Source organism: Odocoileus virginianus, chromosome 23 (genome assembly GCF_023699985.2).
Source record: "Odocoileus virginianus isolate 20LAN1187 ecotype Illinois chromosome 23, Ovbor_1.2, whole genome shotgun sequence".
Classification (NCBI taxonomy): Eukaryota; Metazoa; Chordata; class Mammalia; order Artiodactyla; family Cervidae; genus Odocoileus; species Odocoileus virginianus.
The window spans coordinates 7,830,611-7,840,354 of NC_069696.1; the positions used below are offsets into that span (position 1 = coordinate 7,830,611).

Below are 9,744 nucleotides of genomic sequence, written 5' to 3' on the forward strand. Positions count from 1 at the left end.
CGCGAGAACCAGGAGACCGTCCACTTCACAATAAAAACCTTTCTTGGGGTGAAAGACTTCTTTCTCCGCCCCTCGGACCAAAACCGGAAGTGAGTGTATGGATCCCTCCGCGCTCTCTGGTGGCGGCCTGGAGTTCCTCTTTGATCTTAAAAGCCTTGTAAAGAAGTGCACTTTTTTCCTGAAGCTGTAAATAAAAAAACAACTCATTCCTCTTTCACCTGTATTCCCTAGACATAAAAGTTGTAGATTTGGAAACGGTTGGGGCGTCGGATAGATGATAATACGTGGGCGGGAGGCGCGAGTCACGTGACGGCGGCGGAAGGATGTGGCCTGTGATGCGTCCTCACAGAGGCAGAGTCTATAAAGGATCCGCGCTCGGCTGCTGCCGCCATTTTTTCTTCCTCCCGCCTATAGATGTAGTTCCTTCGGGCAAGTGCGCACCGTCTTTCCTCCCGCTCCCCCCAGGGTCCGCGGCCACCATGGCGCATTAGAGGCAGCAGTGCCTGCGGCAGCATCGGCCTTTGCAGCGGCGGCAGCAGCACCAGGCTCTGCAGCGGCAACCCCCCAGCGGCTTAAGCCATGGCGTAAGTACCAGGGAGGAGCCGCTCGGCTGAGCGCCCCCGGGTCGGTGAGGGGTTTTTCGCCTGTTTGGGCGCGGCCGACGGCCTGGCGGCGTCGCGGAGGGGGAAGCGGTTTTACGAGCGCCTAAGGACGCGTGACTCCTGCTTGGGTGTCCCCGAAACGCCGGCGCCCTTGTGTCGGGAGACAGCGGCGTTTTGCCTCGAAGCGAAGCCCTGGTCGGCCCCGGGCTCCCCGGAAGCCACCGGAGTCCCACCTGCCGTCCCGCGAAACGTGGCAGCAAAGATGGCGGCGGGGCAGGGCGGCGGCCGCGGCTTGAGTCGGAGGGGCGTGGGCGGGGCCGGGCGGCTCGGGCCGGATTTGGACGCGAGGGTGGGGCGACTTCCTCTTGTGGCCGGTAGAGAAGGGCCGGGCGTCCATCTTGTGCGGCCTAATGTAAGGGTGACACCATGGCCTTGGGGCCACGTGGTCCCTATTTTCAACACGAAGTGGAGTTCTGATTTCGCCATCCTGCCTAATGGGTGAGAAGATGAAGTTCTCGGACCAGCTGATTTCTAATGGGACTCGGTTTCTAATTGCTATCCAGGCTTTTCACGGCATTCAGCAGCAGCCTTGCTGTAATCGACAAAGACACCTTCGAATTAAGCACATTCCTCGAATTAAGCACCAAAAGCTCGCAACATGGCCGAGATGAGCTTCCTGAGCAGCGAGGTGTTCGTGAGGGACTTCGTGTCCCCCTTCGACCCGTCGGGTTTGGGGGCTGAAGAGAGCTTAGGTCTCCTAGATGACTACCTGGAGGTGGCCAAGCACTTCAAACCTCATGGGTTCTCCTGCGACAAGGCTAAGGCAGGCTCCTCCGAATGGCTGGCTGTGGATGGGTTGGTCAGTTTCTCAGACAACAGCAAGGGTAAGAGGGATTTTTTTTTATTTCCTTGTGGGATCTGGTGATAGGGGCTCCTACATTTGATTCACGTTTCTTCTAACTTTTTATGTTTTCTAGAGGATGCTTTCTCCGGGACAGATTGGATGGTGGAGAAAATGGATTTGAAGGAGTTTGATTTTAATGATACCCTGTTGAGTATGGATGACCTGGAAACCATGCCAGATGAGCTCTTGGCCACGTTGGATGACACGTGTGATCTCTTTGATCCCCTACTCCAGGAGACTAACAAGGAGCCCCCCCAGATAGTGAACCCAATTGGCCATCTTCCAGAAAGTTTACCAACAATTGACCAGGGTGCCCCCTTCACTTTCTTGCAACCTCTTCCCCCTTCCCCAGGGGCCCTTTCTTCCACTCCAGATCATTCCTTTAGTTTAGAGCTGTGCAGTGAAGTGGTTATCTCTGAAGGAGATAGCAAGCCAGACTCCACCACTTGCAGTACTGTGATCCCTCAGAGCATAAAGGAGGAGGATGCCCCCTCAGATAATGATAGTGGCATCTGTATGAGCCCCGACTCCTCGCTGGGCTCTCCCCAGCATAGCCCCTCCACCTCCAGGGGCTCTCCAAATAAGAGCCTGCTATCTCCAGGTGCCCTCGGTGGCTCTTCCCGCCACAAACCCTACGACCCTCCTGGAGAGAAGATGGTAGCAGCAAAAATAAAGGGTGAGAAGCTAGACAAGAAGCTGAAGAAAATGGAGCAGAACAAGACAGCAGCCACTAGGTACCGCCAGAAGAAGAGGGCAGAACAGGAGGCTCTCACTGGTGAATGTAAAGAGCTAGAAAAGAAGAATGAGGCTCTGAAAGAGAAGGCAGATTCCTTGGCCAAGGAGATCCAGTATCTTAAAGATCTGATAGAAGAGGTTCGCAAGGCAAGGGAGAAGAAAAGGGTCCCCTAGTTAGGGTAGTCAGGAGTATGTGCGCTTGTATATAGGAGGCTGAAGCTGTGTTTTAATAAATTATTTTGTAGTGAAAGTACTACTACACAGTCTGGTGTGTTGCCTCTGGTAAGTGTCCTAATGAGTCCCCCCAAAGTCTCAATTGCTGTGGGATTGGTGGTTAGTACTTAAATGCACAGTGAGATTATTTTTTTCCTGACACTGTTGGGCCATAGGTGAAGATTTTTTAATAACTGCTGTGCTGGGTCTTATCCCTGAGTAGGGATGGAGCCTGGACCCTCTGCATTGGGAGCAGGAGTTGTAACCTCTGGAACACCAGGGAAGCCCCAGGATGACTGATGTGGTTGGACCTGAGACACTTGAGTTGGTTTACATTCCTCCAGTAGTAGGTCTTTGGGTTTTCCGCTGAAAACCAAGAACTGTTAGACTTGATGCTACTGCCACCCTTGGGTGTGAGGCTGCGGAATTAGCCCAAGAAACAGGGTGGGAGGAAAAGCCTGGACTCCACTCCTGTTGTCTTTGTGCCAATATTAAATACAGAGGCTTCTAATGTTTTAACAGGCCTCTTTCCATAAGGGTCTGTTGAGAGAGAGCTAGCTCTAAAGTGCTGAAACAGATGAGTGAGGTCAGCAGGCTGGCTGGTTCTCAGGCTCCCTTCTGGCACCTAGGCCCGCTAGCTAGAAGGCCTGCTATCCATGGGTGGGGGGTTGGGGAAGAGTCAGGGTGGAAGGGCACTGGCGCCACACTGCTCTTAAAACCCTGGCCGGTAACATACTAATTACAATATTGTAGTGGTTTCTGCCACACACTGACAAGAATCAGTCATGGATTTACTTGTGTTCCCCATCATGAACCCCCCTCCCACCGGTGACATCTTAAAGTAGGATATGGCAGACACTTTCTTTGGTGGGATTGAGACAATCCCAGCCTGGGTAGGTTTCTTTAGTCCTTTGGGGCCTGTGGAGGGGAGATGAGTGTTCCATGGTGAAGAACAATGTAGAGGAATGGGTCACAAGGGTTATGTGAATGTGGCACCAGGCACTGTTCTAGACGCAGTGCCCATCGTGACCCGTGTCCTACAGCAGGGGGTACTCAGGAGTGGTAGGGCCAGCCGTTTGAACCCAGGGCTGGGCTGCTTGGTGCTGACCTAGGTGGGAATTTTTTCCAGGGAGCCAAGGGTGGCCTTGGTGATTTTCGAGGTCTTTACCTGAGGACAGGAAAAGTTGTGGACACAACGGGCAGAGCACTTGAGAAAGCAGCTCAGGCCAAGCCTTGGAGGTGGGGATGAAACCCCAAGAAATAAAAAACTTATCGCAAGAGGACTGCCCCACCCCAGCTCTGCTAGAGGAAGTCACTGAATATGGCCCACCCAACTCCTGCATAAACTTGTTACGCCTCCCACCCACGTGCCCATGTGGCTGTCTTGCTAGGGCCTCAGCCAGCCCCTCCACTCATGGAGACCCAGGGCAGTGGATGGCTGGAGCAGCCCACCCCATGTGGAAGCCACAGGAAGCCTTGGCTGGGGCTCTGCTGGTTATTGTAGGGTCTCCAGGCAAATGTGCCAGCTGCTCCAAACCATCAGAGTCATGTTTCCAGGTACTTCACAGCCACTCAGAACTGGTCTTTTCTAGCTTTGGCCTCAATATGGCAACCTAGTGTCCTCTTGGCTCCTGAGCCTTCCTTTCCCATCAGATCTGTCAGTTGCATCCTTGTTAGGAAAGGGGGCCTGATCAGCCTGTTCTTCAGGGAACAAGAGGCAGTGAGCAGCTGAGCCTGCTTGCCAAGCTACTTAAAAGAGAAAGGACACCCAACGGCCTCTCCCTGCAGGGGTGGAGGGTGGAGAGCTCAGGGCACACCCGCCTCACCCTTCTTGGACAGGCCCATCTGGGGACACTGGCACAATACCGCTTTGAAGTCTCAGCTCCTGTCCTCCCACCTTGACTTCCTGGAAGGCCGGCCAGCTTTCTACTCAGATGGCGGCCACCTGCAGACAGGAAGGATTCCAAATTGGACTCAGGCAGGTCTGTGGTCCCTCTGTGTCCCCACTGAGGATGGAAAGCTGGATAATAACCAGGGAAAGTGTTCCCCATCCCAGGATGGGTGTGTAAGGGGCAAAACCCTCTCCTGCACTAAAGAACTTACGGTGGGATGGGCCAACTCGCTTCCCAGCCACGGGGCCCTTTGGAAGTTCTTGCCAGACAGTGCATGTCCCACGGAGCTTTTTAGGCATGGGTGAGTGGGGGCCCTACAAGAGCCAGACTAGCAGCCTGAAGGCCCCCAACCTGTGCCCAGAAGAATTCCTGGGGCTTCCAGGACTTGTCAATACCACACTGAAGACCAAGCGGGGTAGCACTGCTCACCCACTCAGGCATTCTGCTCAGCAGTGCCGGCGCCCCCCAGACATGGCCCAGCCTCCACCTTCCCCCTCACCTTGCTAGCTCCCACCTCATGTGACAGGGGGTAAGGGGAAAAAAGTGGCCTTTGATGTGTCCCCCCACCACGTGTGCCCGCGCCCTGGGCACTGGCCTGAGGCAGCAGTGATCTCTCCCTCAGACCCTGGTGTTGGCTTCCCTGGAATGAGCCCACAGCAGCTGTGGGTGCTATTTTTGCCTCAAGAGCTGCCTTCTCAGCTGTGGCTGCCCTCCAGGGGGAGGAGGCCAGTGGAGGCTGGCGCCTGCACTGGGGCTGAGCCCAAGGACTTCTCACCTGGAGCCTAAGAAGCAGCTGGAGGGGGAGTGGGGTGGACGCTCCTTGGTACCAGGGGAGACGATGGGAGACACCCTGTTTGAGCAGTACACAGCCCGGGGGCCACATTTATTAGAACCCGGAAGCCCACCCAATGGCCCTCCTCCTGGCGGGAGGTGTGGTCCCCGAGGGCCCAGTGACCGGCCTCTGCACGGCAAACAGCCCAGAGGCCCTCCCTGGGGCAAAGCAAACAGAACAGCGGGAAGCGTTTCTTTCTGGCAGGCAGGTGGCACCTCCTGAGCCTGGAAATGTCAGCTCAGTCTGAGCTGAAGGCCCTCCTGTGGGCTTCCAGCTCGCCAGCTCCCCCAGGAGTTCCCCACGCTGGGCTGAGAGGTCAGAGGAGGCTGTGCCCGCCTGGGAGCCTAGCTGCCGAAGTATTCCTGCTGGAACTTCTGGAAGTCTTCCTCGGTGAACACGGTGCCCTCGGCCTTCTTCTTCTTCTTGGTCTTGGTCACAGGCCGGTCACAGGCCTTGCGGCCTCGGTTCTGGCGCACAATCTGGGGGCATGTGGGGGTCAGGAGCCCTGGGTGGTGACTCAGCCACCTGGAGCCCCACAGCCTGGCGCAGCCACCCAAGGGCTGCCCTCTCCCCCGGCCCTCTCCGCGTCCCGGGAGGGGGAGGGCACGTCGTTTCCGTTGACAGAAGAGCCAACCGAGGCCCAGAGGGGCCGCAGGGGAGTGAGGCCGGGCTCCCTCCTCCCCGCTCACGCTGTCCGCCCTCTGAGGAGGCCCCTCACTGCACAGCAGCGCAGCTCTCAGGAGCCTGGAGGGGGACCCACCCCGATCCTAGCCTCAGGGCTGAGACTCCCACGGATCCCCGGGACAGCCTCAGCTTTCACCCCCACTTCCCACAGCCCACCCCCCTGACGAACCTGCCGGGTGATGGATTCGTCCACTGTGCTTCTTGCACTGGTCATAAACCTCAGGTTTACTCCAAGGTAACCTCGACGCTCTCTCTTCCGGAAATCAGCTGTGGAGGCAGAGAGGGTGGTTTCATTCCAGATTCACTCCCTGGAAGCCACCTGGGTCCCCTTCTCACGTCTCCCCACTCCACCCCCGCCCCCCAGCCCTGCCGAAGGCCCCATGGTCCATTCCCCATGTCACTGCAACAGTCTGGCCTCTTCTGTCAAAACCACACTCCACACAGATCCCGCTCAAAGTCCCCCTTGGTTCCAGCTGCTCAAGTGATTTAGTCAACAAATGTGTCCTGGGCATTTACTGTGTGTCAGGCACTGTTCCAGGTACAAGAGCACAGAGCCGGAAACAGAACAGACCAAAAGTCCTGCCCTCATGGAACTTCCATTCTGAAGGAAGACAGATGGTAAACAAGGCAAACAGTATTTTAGAGGGTGAACGTTTTATTGAGAAAAAGAGAACGGTAAACAGAAATGAGAAATGTGGGGGATGGGGGGAAGGTGGCAAGTCTAAATAAATAAGCTTTGAGAAGAGCTGAAATTCACTGAAAGAAATTCTGAGCAAAGACTGGTGGAAGAGCATTCTGGAGAGACAACAGTCAGTCAAAGGCTCTGAGGCAGAAGTGTGACTAATGTGCTTGAAGGATGGGGAGGGGAGAACCTGAGGGGACAAAGCTGGAGGGGGCAGATTATGGAGGGCCTCAGCAGGCATGGAGGCATGGCAAGAACTCAGGCTCTCACCGAGGCTGATGGGAGTCCCTGGAGGGTGCGAGGCAAGGTAGAGACAGGTCTGACCTCAGGTCTGACCTAGGATTTTACGGCATCACTTCAGCTGCTGTGGTGAGAAACAGATGAGGGGAGGCGGAAGGAGGAGACCAATTAGGAGGTTTTTGTAATAATCCAGGCAAGAGACAGTGTAGCTCAGACCAAGGTGGCAGCCACAGAGGAGTCCTTTAGGTTGGCCCTGAGAGTCCCCTCACTCATGTGCCATGGCAGGGAGGTGGGGTGGGTGGGGATGGAGGGTGTTGCCCGCTCCACCCTGGCATCACTGTGGCTCACTTCCCAGCTTTCACACTTGCTCCTGTTGTTTTTCCTCCCCGAGATTCATAGTTCTTTTAACAAATACTTGAACACCTTTATATTGCACCAGGCCCTGGGGATTTGAGGCTTCTCTTGTGGCTCAAGACAGTAAAGAATCTGCCTGAAATGTGGGAGACCTGGGCTTGATCCCTGGGTTGGGAAGATTCCCTAGAGGAGGAAATGGCAGCCCACTCCAGTATTCTTGATTGGAAAATCTCAAGGACACAGGAGCCTGACGGGCTACAGTCCATGGGGTTGCAAAAGAGTCAGACACAACTGAGCAACTAACACTGGGGATCTGAAGACACACTAGGAGCTTACCGAGTCCTGCCACAGGTCAAACCATCAAACACCCCACCATCCTGCCCACACCTGTCCCTCTTCAAGTCTGTACATCTCATTAAGTGGCGCCAAATCCCTCAAGATGCTCGGTTCTCGCCGACTCCCTCTTCCTCCATCCTCACAGCTAATCCACCACTGACACCATCAACACAGCTTCCATCTGCAGGACTCTCTTCTTGACTCTGCACTGTCACCACTGCTCCGGCCACAGCTCCTTCTACTTGAAGGAATAGGTGGGAGAAGGGCTCTGGAGACACATTGCCTGGTTTCCACCTGTACCATCTGGGCAGGGGTCTGTTTCTGCATCTGTTCAATGGGGGTAATGACTGCGCCGACCTCACAGGGTTGTGAGAACAAATGAGCAAACATTTGTCAGAGGTTTAGAAGAGCACCCGGAGGGTTAACTTGCATTAAACGCTGTCTCTGACCCTCGTTTACTATATGTCACCTCGACCAGGCTTCTTTCTTTCAACATTTCAAAGATTAATAATAAACTTCTGATTCCACATATGCCAAGAGTATACTTACCCCAGCTCATTCTTATACTTCCATCAGGTCTGTGCTTAAATGTCGCTTCCTCAGAGAAGTCTTTATTCTAAGTCCCTTTCAAAGTACCCTAGTTTTACAGCTGGAGAAGGCAATGGCAACCCACTCCAGTACTCTTGCCTGGAAAATCCCATGGACGGAGGAGCCTGGTAGGCTGCGGTCCATGGGGTCGCTAAGAGTCGGACACGACTGAGCGACTTCACTTTCACTTTTCACTCTCATGCATTGGAGAAGGAAATGGCAACCCACTCCAGTTTCTGGCCTGGAGAATCCCAGGGACTGCGGGGCCTGGTGGGCTGCCGTCTATGGGGTCGCACAGAGTCGGACACGACTTTAGTGACTTAGCAGCAGCAGCAGTTTTACAGCACAAACCTCATCATAGCGACCCAACCACAGGCTGATTTTGAAACTCCTCAGTGCTCTCTCCCCACTAGGACTGTAGACCTTGAGGGTCGGGACGATGTGATTCGTTCATCTCCGTGTTCCCAGGACCCCGCTCCGGGCCCGTCGCACCGCAGGTATTCTAGAAATGCCTGGGGAGCATTTGAAGCCCTGACTCCAGCGCCAGTTCCTCTAGGGCACCGCCCCCGGCCCTCGGGAGCAGCGCGTTCAGCCCCTTCCCAAGCTCACCCAGCGCCGACTTGGGCACCTTTCCCTTGGCGGAGTTCCGCAGTTTCTGTGCCTGGGTCGCCTTCGCCTTCCGGGTCCGCTTCGTCGGAGCTTGGCTTGGTTTGGTGGGTCCCGGAGCGGCTCCGGGGGCTGTAAAGAACGGATTCGGGTCGGAGGGCGCTCAGGGTTCCCATCCCACCGAGGCTAAGACTGGTTTGGATCGTTCGGCACCTTCGGGGCTGCTGCCCCCAGCCCCTGCCACCTTCCCGCCAGGCCGAACGTCCTCGGGGAGAGCCTCACCCTCAGGAGCCCCCAATAGCTCCAAGCCTCGCCGCAGCAAGGCGGCCGACATGGCTGCGCTTAATCCCGCCCACACGTCTCAACTACTTCCGCCGTTGGCTCCCTTGGTGGTTTCCGCGGAAACCTGAGCTAGAACCAAAAGTTCCACTGTGAGAGGACGGAAATACCCGCCTTCCTTAGAACGCCTGAGTGAGGTAATCGGAGGGAAGGGGGAGGGGTATGGAGGCGGGGCCAAAGCGCCGAAGGAGGCATTTGTCGTCCAATCGCAACCCAATCAACCCTTTGAGAGACAGGCGGCACCTTCTTCCGGAAGCCGTGCGCCAGTAGCCCAGCCAGGCAGCTAAAGCCTCTCGGGTCTGGCCTTTGCGTAGTGGGCAAGGCCGGGGCAGGGGCGCAGTGTTTGTGTTCTCAATTTTTACGAAAAAGGAGAATATATTTTTGGAAGTATTTTTTACATATTCTTCAACCAGAGCAACGTATAGTTCGGCATGAGAATCCAGCTCTCTTGCATTAAATCAGACATTAAAAATATTTGCAAAAACTCCAAATAGTATCAGTGTTTTTTTTTATTTTTACTGTTTTGTTTGGTTTTGGAAAAGACAACCATTTTCGTTAAAATGTGTCACTTACGTTAACATGTGAGTTTGTTACTATTAATTTTAAATTAATAGACATTTAAAAATGTATCTGTTTTAGTTTCTAATGTGGCGATTCTCATTCAGTTCAGTTCAGTCGCTCAGTCGTGTCTGACTCTCTGCGACCCCATGAATCGCAGCACGCCAGGCCTCCTTGTC

General features: G+C 54.9%; 2 protein-coding genes across 2 annotated transcripts; one reads left to right on the top strand and one right to left on the bottom strand.

Moving 5' to 3' along the window:
• The first annotated feature begins 389 nt into the window (after window positions 1-389).
• Window positions 390-2,504, top strand: ATF4 (activating transcription factor 4). Its single transcript, XM_020881843.2, has 3 exons — window positions 390-584; window positions 1,166-1,486; window positions 1,580-2,504. The coding sequence occupies exons 2-3, from the start codon at window positions 1,261-1,263 to the stop codon at window positions 2,413-2,415; spliced, it is 1,062 nt and encodes a 353-aa protein (XP_020737502.1). The 5' UTR covers window positions 390-584; window positions 1,166-1,260; the 3' UTR covers window positions 2,416-2,504.
• A 2,695-nt stretch (window positions 2,505-5,199) lies between these two features.
• RPS19BP1 (ribosomal protein S19 binding protein 1) lies at window positions 5,200-9,109 on the bottom strand. The gene is made up of 4 exons (XM_020881862.2): window positions 8,951-9,109; window positions 8,672-8,800; window positions 6,032-6,129; window positions 5,200-5,657 (listed from the first exon to the last, which is right to left on the bottom strand). The coding sequence occupies exons 1-4, from the start codon at window positions 9,000-9,002 to the stop codon at window positions 5,523-5,525; spliced, it is 414 nt and encodes a 137-aa protein (XP_020737521.2). The 5' UTR covers window positions 9,003-9,109; the 3' UTR covers window positions 5,200-5,522.
• Between the last annotated feature and the right edge of the window lie 635 nt (window positions 9,110-9,744).

What these genes read in the sequence shown, in the direction of transcription:
- ATF4 (XM_020881843.2), top strand. Translation starts at nt 1,261, where the DNA reads ATGGCCGAGATGAGCTTCCTGAGCAGCGAGGTGTTCGTGAGGGACTTC. An exon ending in TTTCTCAGACAACAGCAAGG is followed by an intron (nt 1,487 to 1,579) that starts GTAAGAGGGATT and finishes TATGTTTTCTAG; the next exon opens with AGGATGCTTTCTCCGGGACA.
- RPS19BP1 (XM_020881862.2), bottom strand. Translation starts at nt 9,002, where the DNA reads ATGTCGGCCGCCTTGCTGCGGCGAGGCTTGGAGCTATTGGGGGCTCCT. An exon ending in GCTATTGGGGGCTCCTGAGG is followed by an intron (nt 8,801 to 8,950) that starts GTGAGGCTCTCC and finishes CGTTCTTTACAG; the next exon opens with CCCCCGGAGCCGCTCCGGGA. An exon ending in GGTGCCCAAGTCGGCGCTGG is followed by an intron (nt 6,130 to 8,671) that starts GTGAGCTTGGGA and finishes CTGCCTCCACAG; the next exon opens with CTGATTTCCGGAAGAGAGAG.